The sequence below is a fragment of the Meleagris gallopavo genome, chromosome 1, assembly GCF_905368555.1.
Source record: "Meleagris gallopavo chromosome 1, MGAL_WU_HG_1.1, whole genome shotgun sequence".
Lineage (NCBI taxonomy): Eukaryota > Metazoa > Chordata > Aves > Galliformes > Phasianidae > Meleagris > Meleagris gallopavo.
In genome coordinates this window covers 622,501-639,736 of record NC_139404.1, presented here as the reverse complement: position 1 = coordinate 639,736, position 17,236 = coordinate 622,501, and the positions used below count along the sequence as shown (strand labels likewise).

At 52.2% G+C, this 17,236-nt stretch overlaps 2 protein-coding genes across 8 annotated transcripts in view; both read left to right on the top strand.

Annotated features, from left to right (window-relative positions):
* Positions 1-6,207: 6,207 nt before the first annotated feature.
* The window catches only part of LOC109364968 (rho GTPase-activating protein 32-like), a 30,792-nt gene continuing 19,763 nt past the window's right edge, over positions 6,208-17,236 (top strand). For 4 of the 7 annotated variants that reach the window (XM_085237426.1, XM_085237509.1, XM_085237301.1 and 1 more), the window contains exons 1-2: positions 16,488-16,883; positions 17,068-17,236. The exon at positions 17,068-17,236 is cut by the window's right edge and continues 32 nt beyond it. The gene's annotated coding sequence lies outside the window, so the exon portion shown is untranslated. Of the gene's footprint in view, positions 6,225-16,487 lie in introns of those variants that run through there. The other 3 variants (XM_085237631.1, XM_085237568.1, XM_085237228.1) reach the window with 3 other exon arrangements.
* LOC146545167 (rho GTPase-activating protein 32-like) lies at positions 9,660-16,002 on the top strand. The gene is made up of 12 exons (XM_085237805.1): positions 9,660-9,765; positions 10,307-10,384; positions 11,180-11,261; positions 11,580-11,723; positions 11,988-12,090; positions 12,352-12,484; positions 12,970-13,052; positions 13,414-13,521; positions 13,889-14,034; positions 14,509-14,710; positions 15,142-15,287; positions 15,477-16,002. The coding sequence occupies exons 2-12, from the start codon at positions 10,334-10,336 to the stop codon at positions 15,902-15,904; spliced, it is 1,626 nt and encodes a 541-aa protein (XP_085093931.1). The 5' UTR covers positions 9,660-9,765; positions 10,307-10,333; the 3' UTR covers positions 15,905-16,002.

Genomic DNA, 17,236 nt, shown 5'->3' with positions numbered 1-17,236 from the left:
TGCTACATACATAACTACTGGAAACCTCCACTGCAAAAACTATCTCTCACAAGGGGGAGAGCGGTGCAGATGGTACATGGTGGCTATTCACAGCGTGCCTTTTCCTTGATTTTCCTTTCTCCATCTTCCATTAGTAAACAGCCTATCCAACCTTTCCTTGCTAAAAAAAAAAAAAAAAATCACTTAGGTGAAAAGAACTGGCAAGCGTGCTTTTTAAATTACCTTACTTACACAACTTGATGCTTTAAAGCAGAAGCTCACCTACCAATCACCTACTTTAGACAAGCTCAACCTGCAGGGAAAAGTTATTCCTCTGTGTCTGCAGACTTTGCACACGTTTCCAGGTGCAGTAGTCAGCCCAGGTCTCAGCACAGCTTTACCAACCACAGAAATCCAGTTGATGCCCACCGTGCTTTTCTCTCTTCTGAAACACTGTACTGCTGCAAGAAGCAACGAATAAAATCACAGATTCAGGCTTGCAAGGGTCCTCCAGAGATCACTGAATCCAAACCCCCGCACAAAATGGGCTCCCTACAGCAGGCTGCACAGGTGGGCATCCAGGCGGGTCTGGAATATCTCCATACAAGGAGAATCCACAGCCTCCCTGGGCAGCCCGCACCAGTGCTCCATCATCGATGCTGCGGAGAAGTTCCTTTGATTTTAGAGCAGAACTTCCTGTGCTCCAGTTTATGGCCATTTCCCCTTCTTCTGCCCCCACAGACCGCTGACTCCCACACTTAAGATATTGATAAACAGTTATCAGAATCATAGAATGGCCTGGGTTGAAAAGGAGCACAATGATCATCTAGCTTCAACCCTCCTGCTACGGACAGGAATGCCAACCACTAGACCAGGTTGTCCAGAGCCACATCCAGCCTGACCTTGAATGCCTCCAAGGATGGGGCATCCACAACCTCCTTGGGCAATCTGTTATTGTGTGTCACCACCCCCTGTGTGAAAAACTTCCTCCTAATATCCAACCTAAACCTCCCCATGCTCCAGCCCTCTGATCATCTTAGTGCCCTCCTCTGGACCCACTCCAAGAGTTCCATGTCCTTCCTGTGCTGGGGGCCCAAAGCCAGGACGCAGCACTGCAGATGGGGCCTCAAAGGAGCTGAGTAGAGGGGAACAATCACCTCCCTTTCTCTGCTGGCTGCTCCGCTTTTAATGCGGCTCAGGATATAGTCGGCCTTCTGGAATGCAAGCGTACACTGCTGGCTCACATCCACCTTCTCATCCACCAGGATCCTTGAGTCCTTCTCTTCAGGGCTGCTCTCAAGAGGTTCTTTGCCAAGTTTGTATAAACATCTGGGATTGCCCCTTCATCAGTGACATCAACAGTGGGGTCAAGTGCACCCTAATGACACTGAGCTGTGGGGTACAGTAACGCCATCCAGAGGGACCTCAATACACTGAGTAATGGGCACAGGTGAACCTCATGAGGTTCAAGAAATCCAAGTGGAGGGTCAGCAGCTGGGATGAGGGAACCCACACCACCAAAACATGCTGGGGGATGAAAGCACTGAGCATAATCCTGCCCCGTAAGATCTGGCAGTACTGGCAGGTTGGAGCTGGACATGAGCCAGCAGTGTGCCCTCCCAGCCCATAAAGCCAACTGTATGCTGGACTGCATCCAAAGATGCGCTGTCAGCTGGTGAAGGGAGGTGATCCCTGCCCCTCTGCTCTGGTGAGGCCTCACCTGGAGTACTGTGTCTGTGGCGTCCTCAGTGCAGGAGAGACAAGGAACTGTGGGAGCACCTCCAGAGATATAAACCAAGGAATGGAGCACCTCTCCTACAAGGAGGGAGAGCTGGAGCTGTTCAGCCTGGAGAAGTGAAGACTCTGAGGTGAGGTTACTCACCTATGCTCCAAAGGAAGCAGTCTCTAGATAAAGATGCTGCCCTTCAATATGGTCAGGATCTCACCCTCCTCAACACCAACCAAACCAACCACCACCCACCCCCAACACCCCACCACCCCACCACCACAACCACACACTCACACCCCAACCACCAAACCACCACAACAAACATAAAAGATCACTCACCCCCAGACTCCAGAGGGAGTAGTCTCCATGAAGGGATGCTGCCACAATGCTTAAATGTGATCAGGGAGGGGTGGAGCCAGGCTCAGCACCATCCCATAGGAGAACTGCTCCCACCAGTGTTTGCAGGGCTACACCCCTCACCAAGTACTCAATCACTGTTTTAGGTTGTGACCTCACAGTTCCCATACAGCCATGAAACAACAAAAAGAAGAACACATCATCCCATGGTCACTGTGCGTCACCCCATGTCACATTGTGGGTGCTTTCAATGGGTTCCCCCCAACAATGTGGGTTCCCCCACCCACCCCAGTGTCCCAATGTTCCATTTCCACTCCCACCCCCATGTCCACCTCTGTGACCCCAGTGTTCCCATGCCCTCCCCCCCATCCCCCGTGCCCCCCCAGTCGCCTCCCCAATGTCCCCAAACCCACCCCGTGACCTCATGCCCTCCTCCCAGTGCCTGCACCTCCCCAATGTTCGTTCGCCCAGCCCCCATGTCTCCATCATCCTTTCTGTGACTTCAGTGTCCCCAGTACTCTCATGCCAGCCTCCCCATCGCCACGCTCACCCCCGTGTCCCCACATCCACCTCTGTGCCCCCAATGTCCCCACACCTTCCTCCCCATCCCAAGTGCCTCCCCATCCACACTATCCCTACGCCCACTCCCAATGTCCCCATGGTCCTCTTTGTGTCCCCAGTGTCCCCACACCCACAGTTATGCCCCCAATGTCCCCAGGACCCCCTTCCTGTCCCCACTGCCCCCTGCCCACCCCCATCCACAGGGCACGGGAGTCTTCATCATTTGGCAGGGGTCTGGCAGGGAGCACATCTTCAGGGCAGAGAATGATGCCCATCCTGGCACAGGCTGCATCCTCATCATTGTCAGTGACTGCGATGCCACTGACAGCAGCACCATGAGCACAGTCGAGGAGTGCAGCATCATGCGCTACATCACTGGGGTACAGCCCACACCGCACCATGGGGCCATGCAGGGACCACCGTGTCCCTGACCCCCGTCTCCACCCCACAGGTGGGGAACAATTTCCACAATACACACAGCCAGAGCCTCTGCCACCTTCGTCACCATCCTTGACAGCTTCTGGCAGCTGTGTGGGACATTATTTAGGGCCCTCTGGGATCATCTGGGGCCATTATGTGGGTCTGGTTGAGGACATTTGGTGCCATTTGGGGCCTTCATTTGGGCACATTTAGAGCATTTGGGGCCATTATTTGGGGACTTTTGAGGCATTTGGGGCCATTTGGGGCCATTATTTGGGCCCATTATTTGGGGCATCTGGAGCCATTTGGGGCCATTACTTGGGGACACTGGGGGCATTTGGGGCCATTTGGAGCCCTGTGTGGGATAGAAGGGGGTATGGGGATGTGTGTGGCAGGAGGGGATGTGGGAACGTGGGATTTGGGAGGGAGTTGGGAGTGGAGATGGGAATTGGACATGAGATTGGGATTTGGGGATGGGATGGAAGGGAATTGGGTGGGATTAGGGATGGGATTAGGATGGGAATGGGGATTGGAATTGGAATTGTGATAGGACTGGGGTTGGGGTGAGATAGAAATGGGATTGGGATTAGGGAAGAGGTTGGGGATGGAATGGGAATGTGGATAGGATAGTATTGGGATGGTATTGGGATTAGGATCAGGGAGGGGATTGGGATTGAGGATGGGATGGGATTAGGGTTGGGATTGAGGATGAAATTGGGCTGGGGGCCAGAGCCAGCAGGTGGGGACATGTGGAGATGGAGGGGTGTACAGCAGGGGATAGGGGGCAGAGAGGGATGGAGAGATGGGGGGATGGGGGGACATTGTGGAGAGACAGCAGGAGTGATGCTGGGTGATGCTGGGGGGTGACAGTGGAGGGTGCTACTGGGGGGTGACAATGGGGTGACACTGTTGGGGTGATGCTGGGGGGGTGACAACGTGGAGTGATGTTGGGGGTGCTAAGTCACAACTTGAAGCAGTGATGGAACACCTGGTGGGAAGGCAGGGCCAATCCAGGGGAGCTCAGGTGCACATGATGCTGCCGAATGATGAAGAGGTGGAGCCAGGATCCACCCCTTCCCAGCCCTCATTTAAGGGCTGGCAGAGGAGCTGTGGAGCTTTTGCTGTGAGTCCCTACCTACCTAAGGTAATCAAATGTGGAGCTGCTTGGTTTCCTTTGTGTCTGTGCCTGTGAATGTTTTGCTGGAGCTGACCTTCATTTGTTGTGATCCAGGGCTTAACTACTCTGATGTGTTTTCTGATTAGGAATATATGTGCTTTTTTTATGAAGAACAAGATCATCATGCAGCTTGCAAATGAATTTGTTCATGCCTGGTAATTGGTGTTCTTCTCTAAATGGAGCTGCAATGGAAATGGATGCTTGTGGTCTGGCATGTGGTTCTGCTGCGTGTGCTCAGATCAGCCAAGTTGGCAAGGCCTGGCTGTTGGTTGGTGAGTTGTGCCCAAGGTCAAAGAGTTGACTCTTTGAAACATGTCTTCCAGTTCACATTGTGTTGATGTCTCGAGCCCTAGCCTAACTGGGGATCCAAGTATTAACACAAAAAATAGTTTAGATACGTTAGCCTTGAAAAATGGCTATGCATGCCAAGGGCTGCACACACTTGTAACTGTCCTGATTGTGAGAAAATGGAATCTGCTGGGTGAATGCTTTGCTGGGTGAGCAATGCCCTGCTGAGAAGCAGGCAGCTGTTGTCTTTGCAGACAGCCACATCCACGGGGATTGTAGGTTTTTTTCAGCCTTTTGGCTCTTGGCTGTTGCTGTGAGAGTGGAGGTTTTTGCCCTGAGAGAACTACAAGCAGAAAGGATACTGCAGGTGGTCTTTGAGCCCTTTCATACAAACCAGCTACATTATTTTGTGGCCTGTGACAGTGTTTTGGAGATAACCTAGCAGGCTTTGCCCAAAGCAGAAAGAGTTGTGGACACAGTGTCCAACAGTGGAAGAGGCCAAGAGCTGAAGACAGCAACACTCTTGGAGGAAATCCACACTGTGAACGAAGGCCAAGAAGAAGAGAGTTTGTCACTGTGTTCACATGGTAAGGTTTTCCTTCCTGAATAGTTAACTCTCAGGTGGAGTGTGAGTCTTCTGTGGTGTGCCTACAGCTGTGTGATATGCTCTACAGGAAGCGCTGATGTTGTTTAACCTTGCATTTAACCTTGTCTTTCATGTCTTATGTGCAGTTGTACGGGAACTGCAGAATCATGGCCTGAACCTCTGATTGACCACCTGAGGTGAGCAATGAGTCAGCCCAGTCAGGTAATTCACCTGTGCTACTTGAAGGGGTGGAGCCTGGCTCCACCTTGCCTAGACCCCATTTAAGAGCTGACTACCAGTGGGGAAAGATCTCTTCTGGAGATTGCTCCTCTTGGAGTTTTCTCAGTGAGCCCAGGACAAGGGGAAGCTTTCCATCCAGTCGTCTTTGGTGTGCTAATTCGTTTAGCCTAAATTCCCTGTATATTTCTAATTACAGCATCTGTATATCTATTGATTATACAGCAGTATCTCATGTTGTTTTAAAACAGCATCTTGGAGGCAACCTTGATTTCTCCAGCCCCGAGCTTTGTGGCACGAGAGCTTTCTGCCATGCTTCTCCCTGTGGTGTGAGACCGTATCGAAGGCTTTGCAGAAGCCTGGGTAGGTGATGTCAGTTGCTCTTCCTTTCCCCACCGATGCTGGAAACAGCGTGGAACGGGATGGGGGGACATTTCAGCCGTGGGTTCCTACCTCAGCAGGACTGAACGGCTGTTCTGATCCACGTATTTTAACTTGAGGGAATCTGACACTAATTAGAGAAATGAGGGGCTTGTTAAAAGAAAAGGGCTGTGCCGCATTTTGTGCTGCAAGATGGTCTCCGAACTGCTCTTAACAATGCCCAGAATGCTTCCTTTTTGATGGGGAGAGGTTTAGCAAGGATTTTTTAGATGAAAATAGTTCCTTGTGTATTTCCTTTCCACTGACCTTTCTTTCTACTTCTTGAAAAGTTATCTTTGGATTACAAATTAATATTTATTACTGAAGAAAATTGAAGAGAATACATACGCAACCTGCTCCTTTATCTGCACAAAGAAGCTGTGTGGAATATAGGCTTGGATGAATTTTCCATCAAGTGCAGGACATGTAGTGCTCATCTGAGATGTCATGCTGACAAGAACAGCAGAGTGGTAAATTTTACAGGGTGGCGTGCTTTTCTTTTCTTTTCTTTTCTTTTTTTTCCCAGTCATAACCACAGAACCATAGAAGCGTTACCCAGACAAAATGAGCATTTGTCACCTGGACTTCCTACAAATGACAAAGGCAGTGGAATCAGCATCCGAAGCATCCGTAAGACCCCTGCAAAGGAATGGTGAGAGTTACCCTGGCACAATCCATTGGCACTCTCAGATCTCTGTAAACTCTGAAGCTATGTAATAACTCCTCCCGTGGTGCTGGTTCAGCTCGCCCTGTCTTTTGTGTAGAAGAGATGAACTCCTTCCTGTTTGTTGCCAATGTGCTCCCTGCTTTGCCCATGGACAAATGACCCCTTTATTCCTCACACCCAGATTGGCACGTGTGGATAAGGGCATCTGTTTATGTACGTTTATTTTCTGCTTGTGATGTCAGGCTGAGTGACAGCTCACAGCTGAGCTTGCGGTTAGCAAGACACACAATAGCTGGAGATGCACTTCTGTGTGTCACTAAAACGTGAGCTTTGTGGCTGCCACGAGCAAAGAAACAGAGAGTTTGTGTGTTTTATTTCTGTGTTTGGCTGAGCGGCTAGAGCAGGGCAAGGAGGCAGATTGGGACGCGCTGCTTTCCAAATACTGTGCTGTTTGCTGGCAGTGCTTCTGGGGTGGGAAATTCTGTCCCTGTGAGGTGTAAACCCTTTGCTTAGTTGACTTGTTGCAGCAGGTTTCTTTCTCCTGCTGAAGCCTTCCTGAGCGCTTCTGTACACAGCCATGGCCTTTGCCTCTTTCGTTCCTTCTTTCTTTGTTGTGTTTGACACTCTGCAAGCTGTGAATTGCCAGGGAACAGCTCAATGTGCTCTGGAGTTCTGGGGGACCAACTCCCAAGAAACACTGCGCAGCTTCAAAGCCCCGAAGCCTGGAGAGATGAGAGATGTGCAGCGCTCTGCCTGGTGCAGGACACGATGGGCTTTGCAAGGCGCTTTCCAGCAAGCCCTCAGATCCGTGCTCAAACTGCATCCAAAGCAACCCAGTGCCCTGTGCTTGTTGCACCCGGAGCTATCGGTGCCAGGAGGTGCTGCTGCGTTTGCAAGGACGTTGTGTCAGCAGCGTGACGTCAATGGGGTTGTTTTATGGCAATGAAACAGCTGAACTGTGTGCCTCAAGACTAAGGTAGAGAAGAAGATAGTAGTTATGAATGTGTCTATATATCCAGCTGCCTGAGGGGAGGAAGGCCCTCCAGAGGGATGGCCGAGGCCAGTTGTACGAGGCTCCACAAGAGCAAGCGCTTTGGTCACGACAACCCCGTGCCAGCTTCTCCAGGATTCGGCTGAGGTAGAATTCCGACCGCCCACTGGTTCTAGAATGTTGGGGTGCCGCGATGGAATCTTCTGGTCTTGTGAGTTGGTCTTGCCTCCCCACCCTGTCCGTCATGGTGGAGCAGCCTGGTGGCCCTTATGATGTCATAAGCGGCTCGAATGAGGGGAGGAGCAGTGCGTGCTGCGTCCCTTCATTGGAGCGCTTGAGCTCTGCCTGAGTAGCTCGCTTGTTGCACTTGTGCATCGACTGAGTACCTTTGTTTTCACATCCTCTTGCGCAGCATCTTGTAGGTAAGCTTGAGACAGCGTGGGAGAGACGGGTGGGCAGTGAGGTGTTGAGAACTGCTGGCTGGCGGAGCTCATAGTGTCGTATTGCTTACTCTTGTCCATCGGATGTAATTTTCGCCCAGTACACGCATTGCCAAGCGATCCATAAAGGTGGCATTTGTCCCGTGGTTCTTCTCTTGTCTTTGCTAAATTGTGCAAGCTCCCTGACCTGTTCCTTCTCTCTCCTCTGCCTGCTCCCTTGGTGCAGCTTTCGCTCGTGGAAGATCAGAGCAAAGTGACAAGGAACGGCTGCGGGTTCAAGGAACTTGTCTACCTCGTTCTGATCTCTTGCCAGGTACGTGCCACGCTTTGTCCCCCACATGCTTTAGCAGCCATTGTCGCACCGTGTTTAGTAACACAGCCTCATCCAGCTTTGATGGGACACCGGTCCCGTGTGGGTTTTTTGCACTTGCCCTCCAGCTCAGCCCTCGGAAGGATGCTGTCTGTGGTGCTGTGACCAGCCAGCCTTAGGGAAACCACTGGGGAGCAGATCCACCTCCAGCAATGCTGCTTTGTGCCAGAGTCCCCATCTGCTAGCAGAGGGACAGCACTTGGTAAAATGCTGCCTAATAGGCTGTCACATTTGAACTGACTGAACAAACTGGTTGCTTCTAGAACACCTGCCTATGCCAGAGGGTAGCCAAGGGTAGTTCTGAAGAAGTCTCTCAGTGCTGTGGAGTGTGAACAGAGAAAATATAAGTGCGTTTCTTTTCAGTTCCAGCTGGTTGTGCCTGCTGTGATGGGCATCGCGTGCAGTGAGATCAGCCGTGGGCCTGACCCGGCACGGATGGAGGTAGAGTATGAAGCTCTGATTGGTCTTTGTTCCCTGACTTGATCCAGCAGAGTGAGCTGCAGATGAGCTCTCCTGCTTTTCAAGAGAGGGAGAATCCTTGCGACTCTATTGGTGTCACTGAAAAGCTGCCCTAAAAGCTTTCTTTTCTTGGTACGGGCATCGAGATGGCCGTGAAAGTCATAGTAGCGACAGAATCCGATCTGGCGTCACAAACATGCAGGAGCATTGTTTCCCCATCTGCCTGGATTTTGTCACCCAAAGACAAAGTGGTGTTCTCGTCTTCACCAAGTTAAAGGAAGGTGGCACTGCTAGTGAGCCAAGGATTGGGTCAGTGGACCAGCTCCTGTGTCCAGTCCACGGCTGAGGTCTCCAGGCAATAGGTTACAGGAAGTGAGCAGATTATTTTGTTCCTCTTTGGCAAGACAATAGTGCAAGTGTGGCAAGTTTATAAAACTGCCGGAGCCGTCTCGGTTGTGGTGTTTGTCCTCTGCTGATTTTTCCCTTGAAATAGCTGCAGAAACAACAAACATTGTCTGCTCCCCAGTGTTTGGCCTCACTGTTGGTTGAACTGCTCAAGAGAGCTTGCTTTGTGCTTGCAGTGGCACTGTTTGCACCTTGTGAACTGCAGCCGTAGCTTTGGTTTCCCTCTGAACGGTCTCTTGGCATCTTAAACAATCGACCTTCCTGGACAAAGAGCGCAGGAAAGGATGGGGCAAAATGGGCAAGGCCACCTGTCTGCCAAGTCAGTGCCATTGCTGATTAGTCTGGGTAGAGAGAGATGCGTCTTGGCATTGCCTGGCGAGCGCCTGCTGCACCCCAGGCAGAGAAACAGCTGTTCTTAGACTTGCCGCTCCTTTTTATGTGCCCATGATCAGGACCGAGTGCATTTCCTGCAGCTTTCTCTGCTGATGTGCTCCTCAGCCTGACATCCTCCTCGTTTGTCCTCAGCTCCTCACCGTGGCCTGTGCTCTCTGTTTCAGACTGAGACCAAGGGGAAGCCCTGCTGGTCCATCAGGAGACATCTCTTAATACTCCAGCTATTGCTGCTGCTCACGTTATTAAGAGATACGTTGCCCAGGCACCGGATGAACTCTCCTTTGAGGTAAGCAGTTCAAGGCGTTCCTTGTTGTCATGTGAGAAGAGCATCAGGTGTGAACACATCAGGAATATTCTCAGACACCTTCAGAATGTTTGGTGAGGTGAAGCCCAGAAGATTCAGTTCCAGATCAGACTTGCACTGGGTTGGATGCAGGGAGGAGTTCAGCCAGCTCTAAAATATGGCTTTATTTGGCATTTGAATCTTCTGATCAAACAGATACTGCCCAGTGTGGTAGCCTGGTCTTTGCGCAACAGCAGACCAGTGTATGGAGTGTGTAGATCTGTTCAGGATCTGTTCTGCTGACTTATGTCTGTAGATAATTGGAGCTCTTCCATCCCCTTTGGCAGAGAGCCTGCTGCTGTGTAACACAGTGACTCTTCTACCTCCAAATTCAGTTGTACAACGGCAAATGCCTTAAGAGCTGCACTGGTGCAATTGCTCTCCAGCTCGACAGTATTTGGCAATGCAGAAGAATGCAGTCATTTGAGCTGTGCTTTCCTCCCAGCCGTGCTGAAGCTGGGATTGACGTTGCAATCTCTTGCAGGTGGGAGACATCGTGTGCGTTATTGCTATGCCAGCAAAGGAGCTGAGCCCCTGGTGGAGAGGCAAGCATGGCTTTCAGGTAGGCACAAGCTTCAGACTTGAGAGCGCAACTTCAGTAAAGGCAGGAATCTCAGCTTAGAGCTGCTCTGCCTGCGCAGGACGGCTTCTGCACGGGAACCGTTTCCCTGTGTCGGTGTCAGAGGACTTTCCCTTTTGCTGTGGGCTTGGGCCAGCGCTGAAAGTTGGTCTTTGTAGGGAACTGCCTCCTCCATTAACTTAGAAGCAAGAGCCTTCACAACATGCATCAGGTCGCGGCCACTGAACCGCACCTTTGGAAATACAGCTGCTAAGACACGTGTTCCAGTGTCTCAGAGAATCGTGTTTGCACGCATGCGGAACACGAAGCTAGTGTCTTTTAGGAAGTCACTGCCTGTCAGCCGAGGTAGGGTAACAGACCCTCCGCGTGCTTGTTGCTGCTGCTGGCTGCAGAACGCTGGGTAGCTTAGAGCCGGGGATCACAGCTGCATCTCAGTCAGCAAGCAGAAATTTCATAGGCTGTGCTAACTCAGAGATAGCTGCATCAATCTATCATCATATATAACTTCTAGATGAAGTCTTTCTGTCCAGGTACGCTTGGGATTTAGGGGTACGTAGCATACTTGTCCTGTCCCTGCTCCGTACACAGTTTTCTGGATCTTTAGGCTGCAAATGTTGAATAATGATTACTTTTAAGCAGGCCATTTTGTGCTGGATAGCCTTACGGAGCGTCCGGCAAGCACGTTCCAAGGAAAACGTTACGTGGTTTTGGTTTCCCTGTTCAGGCCTGAGAAATGCTGCATTCAGTATTGCACCTCTCTTTTTGTTCTTGTTCCAGGTTGGATTTTTCCCTGGGGAGTGTGTGGAGCTGATTAATGAAAAACTGCCGGAGTCTCTCATCAATTCAGTGCCAAAGCCAGGTACGGATGTTACATTTGATGGTGCAGGGAAGCAGAGTGGAGTCTTTTTTGGGGTGTGTTCCGTGTTTAATAGCTCCCTTATCCATCCCATGTTATCCTCTGTGCTGATGATCCTTCATGCATACCACGGGGACCAGGGCCCCATCCAACCTGGCCTTGGACTCCTCCAGGGATGGGGAAAATCCATTTTGTATGTACTTGTTGGTAATGTTCTTCCCGTTTTGATGTGCTCTGTAGAATGTGTTGTGCTCAGCCTTGTCCAACTGAGCCAAACCTGGAATGACTGGAATGACCTGGTTTCTTCTTTTTGTTGCGCAGTGCCAAAGAAACGCGGCAAGCTCGTCACCTTCCTTCGTTCCTTGGTGAAGGCCCGCCCAAAGAAACCAAAGGAGCGGGAGACGGAGAAGGAAAGGGTGTTTGGCTGTGACCTGGGAGAGCATCTTCTCCACTCTGGTCGTGATGGTAAGGGAGATCTTCCTCTGCTGGGAGTCTAAAGATGAAAGGGAGATCATACGTAGCAAGGGGCAGGTTGATACCAGTGGAGAAACGAGTAATGGGAGTTGATGGCTGAAGGATAAAGTGAGGCTAATGCTCCTAAGGGACAAGCACATTTGTATTTGCTTCAACCAAGGCTGGCTGGGCTTAGTGGATGGGACGTGACGGGAGCACAGCCTGAACCAGGACTTGACTCAGGAGCTCAACTAAGCGCTGGCACGTGTTCTTTAGTCCCCCAGGTCCTCCAGAGCTGCGCTGAGTTCGTTGAGCAGCACGGCGTGGTGCAGGGGATATACCGCCTGTCCGGTGTTGCGTCCAACGTCCAGAGACTCCGGTAAGAGCGCTGCGACTGACGCAGCTGTCAGCAGGGGCACGTGCCCTGTTGCGGGCGTTCAGAGGCCTGCAGGAAATGCCTTAGCAAAAAGAAAAGGTCCCCTTTTGGAAACATCCCATCCAGCATGGCTCACGTGCTGCTGCTGACCGAGTGTTTGTTTTCTCCTGTAAATCAGGAAGCCCTTCTAATTCTTGATTGCACGTGGTGTGGCTTTTTACTTGCTTTCCTCTTCCTCAACCATTTTGGTGTCCTTCTCTCCAGCCATGAATTTGAGTGTGAGCAGGTTCCTGAGCTGACTGTCCGCGACACTCACAGCGTGAGCTCCCTCTGCAAAATGTACTTCAGGGAGCTCCCGAACCCTCTGCTCACCCACCAGCTCTACGACAAGTTCTCGGTAAGCACAAGGCAACGTCTTTCCTTTACCTCTTCCCTGGGCCTCTTGGGACATGGCTGCAGCAGTGCCCAGCTCTGAGGCCCTTTTTCTGTTAGCCCCATCAGGTTTACTCGCATGTCTTTGCCACATCCTGCATCGTACTGATGCCATTTCTGGTGGCCCCAGGAGGTGGTTATTTCCACATTCACTATGCTTGTGAGAATTCCTGCGGTGTTTTTTTTTTTTTTTTTTGCTATTCCCCAACTGTTTATAGAACGGGAATGGGATCAATAGCAAAGTGTACTCGGAGATGAATGCCCACTGCGAGGAGCTGAGCTGCCCAACCAGGCTGTAAACCAGCTGCGTGCCGCAATTCCCCACAGGCCTCTTGGAAGGCATCAAATGTGCCTCGGTGCTGCCCAACAGTACACTGTCGCCATGGTTCCTGACCCTGCGGCAGGTTTCTAGCCTGATTTGTGTCTCACTCCCTTTCTGCACTATTCCAGGGTGCTGTTTGTGCCGCTACAGATGAGGAGCGGCTGGTCAGAATGCAGGACGTCATCCAGCAGCTGCCCGCTCCTCACTACAGGTCAGTGCTGCCCTCAGCCTGCTGAGCTCAGCCCTGCTGCACTTCAGAGGGCAACGGTGCCATTCCAGGCTTTGTCTCCCGCTAGCAACACGATGCCTGTGTGTGCTGAAGCGGTTGAAGGCTCCACGGGGTGAATTTATTGGGTCAGTTCCTGGGCACGGCGGCACGCTTGGTGCAGCTGATGGCTGCGGCTGTGCTGTGCTGGGGCTTGGTGCTGCAGCGTGGCACTGAGTCAAGTTGCATCTACTTCGTCTTCAGTGACAGTAGCAGTAACAACAACCAGCATGAATTGAGGTTTGCTTTGTGAATTGCAGCACGGCATGCTGGTTGGTGCTGAACACTTGCCTCTCTTGTTTTCCAGGACACTGGAGTACTTGATGAGACATTTGGCTCGTCTAGCTGAGAGCTCCTCCGTCACAAACATGCACGCTAAGAACTTAGCGATTGTGTGGGCTCCAAACCTCCTAAGGTAAACTTCTTTTTCCGTTTCAACACAACGCTTAGATCTGTTCTCCAGTAAAATAAAGCAGTCCTCCCTTTTTCTCCATCAAATGTGCTCTTCTCCTGTAAAACCCGTAGTAAGTGGCTGACAGCAGAGCAGGAGCCTGGACTGTTCTCCAACCCCACGGGCACAATTTCTAGATGACCATTCCTGCTCTCTTGTTTAGATGGGACTGGTGTGTCCTTGATCAGCCAGGAGAACTTCTTCAGTGGCATCACCGATTGCCCACTGCGCAAGTCTCCAGAGCCCAATTTGACAGCTTTGGGCTGCAACAATGCAGACTTGGGGGAAACGATCTTGGAGAAATGACTTCTAAAACCTGCCTTTTCTACAGATCACAGCAGAACGAGTCTGCCTGCGCCAGCGGAAGAGCTGCCTGCATGGAACTGCAGACGCAGTCGGCTGTGGTGGAGTTCATCATCAACCACACGGACGTCCTCTTCCGCTCCGAATCCGGATCCGCCATCGCAGATGGAGCAGGTGAGTGTCTTCCTGCATGAGCTTGATCTTGATCAGACACCTTGATCAAATGCAGGCCTTCTCCAACACCTTTGAGCTACGCTTCTACTATCGAGGGGACAGCAGACTTCTGGGCTTAGGTTAGAATATGGCATCCAGTTGCTGAGAATGCGCAAACCCAAACTTGACAAGAAGAAAACCGTCACTGTCGTTCTGATGTTTTGCACGCAGGTGAAGCTTGATGAAAGTGCGGCAGTGAAGCTCTCTCAGTTCCCTGCCCCCATTTTCTAGGGATTTTGTTTGCCTGTTTCGATACAGTGAGCTGCTCTTCATTTTGCCATAAACACACCTCTGACCACATGGTTATTTTGAGCTCTTCTTCTTCCAGTGGCTCGGATAAGCAAGTCTGGGAAAAATACAGCACCTGCCCCAGAACTGTGATGGCCGTGCTGCCGCTTTCTGATCCTCGCTCTTACCTGTGGTTTTATCTTACAGCGCGCAGTTCTCTATCAGCACCCAAGTCTGTGTGGGTGTCTTCTGCTGCCACAAAGCTGCTCAGCCTGGAGGAGGCACAGGCCCAGAGGCGAGGCCACAGCAGCTCTGCCATCGTGACAGAGAGCAGGGACATAGAAGTGGAAGAAGGCCCCGCAGCTTTACCGGGGAAATTCCACAAAGTCATCGGCTTTCCATCGGAAAGGTAAAGAGGACTTCCTTTTCCAGCACCTATCATCATGGCTTGGGTGGCTTTCTGTGGGTTTATTTCCATTCTTTCTAGTGCCAAAACTTGCTGAAACTAAGTTACGCTAATGGTGGGGTTTTCCAGATTTCAGGGCCACGTGCCTGAAACCAATTTCGGTTCTCCTCGAAGCAGAGCTGTTGGTCGGACTTGCTGGCACTGGAAACTAAACATGGCAGGGAGATGGGCTGCTGAGGTGTCAATGTCAGAGTCAGAGATGCTTTTCAAGTTCTTTTATGGCTGCACGGTTCCTCAGCGAGCAGTTACGCCTGCCAGCTCAGTCAAAGCCATCCCTGAGATGCTGTCCTGTACAGCTGTGGAGCCGTTGCTCACATGCTCTGCATCTTGCTTGACGCGCACGACTCACACCATTCCGTGTTTTCTCTCTCCAGACAAAGCCCACGCAGCAAGATGAAGGAATCACCAGCTGGAAGTTGGTGTTCCTGCTTTGGGCTGGGAAAACCATCCTCTGGGGCCAAACGCCAACTGCAGCACAATGCCAGGGAGCCCTCGGAGACAGAAGTCGTAGTCCTGGCAGGTAAGGGTGCGAATCCAGCTTCCAAAACCCTGCTTTTCAGCAACATAGAATTCATGCTGACATTGGGCTTTTATCTGCTTCTAGCATTCCAGTCCATACCTAACAGCTTCAGTTCACCCCTGATCAAGAACCACTTTCATAATTCAGCTTGTGAAAGTTTGACACCAACCCTTGTTTATCCTTCTATAGGTGAATCGAGCCCTTGTCAACCCAGAAGAGTCAGAGCAAGTAGCGATGATGGGCGGTGTGCTTCCATCAATGCACAGCTCTTAGGAAGCACGAATCGCTGCGCTTCAGATGACAGCCTTCCGCATAACAACAGTGACGGACACAAGGCGCTCATCCAAGTTCAAGCCCTCATTTCCCCCAGCTCTGCTGAAGATGCTGACCTGAGCCTGCCAGCCACCGCAGTCACCAGCCTGGACTGTGAGCCAGCACCTCTGCAGTGCAGCCCAGCCCAAGCACAGTCCGAGTGCCCCGACAGCAGCACATCCATGCAGGAGCAGGTCAGCATCAGCGAGGAGAAGCAGAGCCTGTTGGAAGGGGACTTAGAATCAGGCCTCCAGCCCCAGGCACCGGGCAGCAGCACTGAGAGCTCTGAGCCGCTCTCTCCGTGACCTTTCCATCCAGGGGAGGATGATTCCCATCTTTACCCGGACCTCTCACGCCCTCCTGTCTTTTACATAATAATAAAAGCACACTCGTGCTCACTCAACGCCTCGACTGCCTGTGGAGTCTTCATTCACAGGGATTGGGATGAATGCAAGAAACAGCAAGGCACCTCAGCTTGCAACGCTGAGGCTGTGGGGTGCGTGAAGCAGAGCTCTGGGTTTGTTCCCGTTTTCCCTGGCTTTGGGATGTCTGCAGCTACCATTTGGTACGGTAGCAAATAATCTCTAGCATCCTGGATGCTGCTCACGATAATGCCAAGTTTCCTGGCTGTGGCTTTGTGATGCCTTTCAGTGCTTCTTGCTGCATTTTGATGCCTTGGCTGCTCCCTAACACCTCTCTGCTCGTGCCGTGTCCATTCCTGGCTCCCAGCCCACGAGCTGGCTGTGCAGAGCATCTGCAGACCTGTCATCATCACGCTGCGGCAGGAGGAGCTCACCCAGACCAGCATTTCTCCTGACGCGGCTTCTCATTGGTCAGCGGCGTTGCCGCCCCGCCCCCTGCCTCTCGTTGGTCGCCGGCATCGCTGCCCCGCCCCCTGCCTCTCGTTGGTCAGCGGCAGCACCGCCCCCTGCTTCTCATTGGTCAGCGGCAGCACCTCCCCGCCCCGCCTCCGGGGTCTCGTTGGTCCGCGGCAGCTCCGCCGGCTGCGATTGGCTGAGCCGCCGCGCGCGGGAGCGGCCGTTGGGAGCCGGCTGTTGGAGGCGCGGGACACCTCGGCGGCAGCCCTTGCTGTCCGGGCAGCAGCGAGGCGGAAGCCGCGGCACAACGGGAGCGAGTGCTGAGGACAGCTCCGCCGCGCCGCAGGTGTGCGGGAGAGCGGTCCCGGAACAGGAGAGGAGCCCTGCGCGGCCGCAAGCAAGGGGAAATGGCCGTCAGCTGGAGCACGGGCAGTTCCGCACCTGCGTGAGAAGGAACTTCTTCACGGTGAGGATGACAGAGCTGTGGAACAGGCTGCCCAGCGAGGCTGTGGCTTCTCCTTGTCTGGAGATATTCCAGAGCCGCATGGACGCCCACCTGTGCAGCCTGCTGCAGGCAGCCCGTTCTGCAGGGGGGTTGGACGCAATGATCCCTGGGGGTCCCTTCCAAGCCCCGTCCTGTGATTATTTAGCAAGGAAAGGTTGGAGAGGCTGTTTGCTAATGGAAGATGGAGAGAGGAAAAGCAAGTCAGAGGCATGCTGTGCATAGCCAGCACAGAGCATCTGCACCATTTCGCCCTGCACCAAGGAGGAGCAGCTCAGCAAGCTTGGCCTGGGCCATGGAAGGGAGCGCCCAAATGT

Excerpts from the sequence above, each read along its gene's own strand:
- LOC146545167 (XM_085237805.1), top strand. The coding sequence starts at position 10,334 with ATGCCAGCAAAGGAGCTGAGCCCCTGGTGGAGAGGCAAGCATGGCTTT. Across the intron at positions 11,262-11,579 it reads CAATTCAGTGCCAAAGCCAG|TGCCAAAGAAACGCGGCAAG; the intron begins GTACGGATGTTA and ends TTTGTTGCGCAG. Across the intron at positions 13,053-13,413 it reads CTGCCCGCTCCTCACTACAG|GACACTGGAGTACTTGATGA; the intron begins GTCAGTGCTGCC and ends CTTGTTTTCCAG.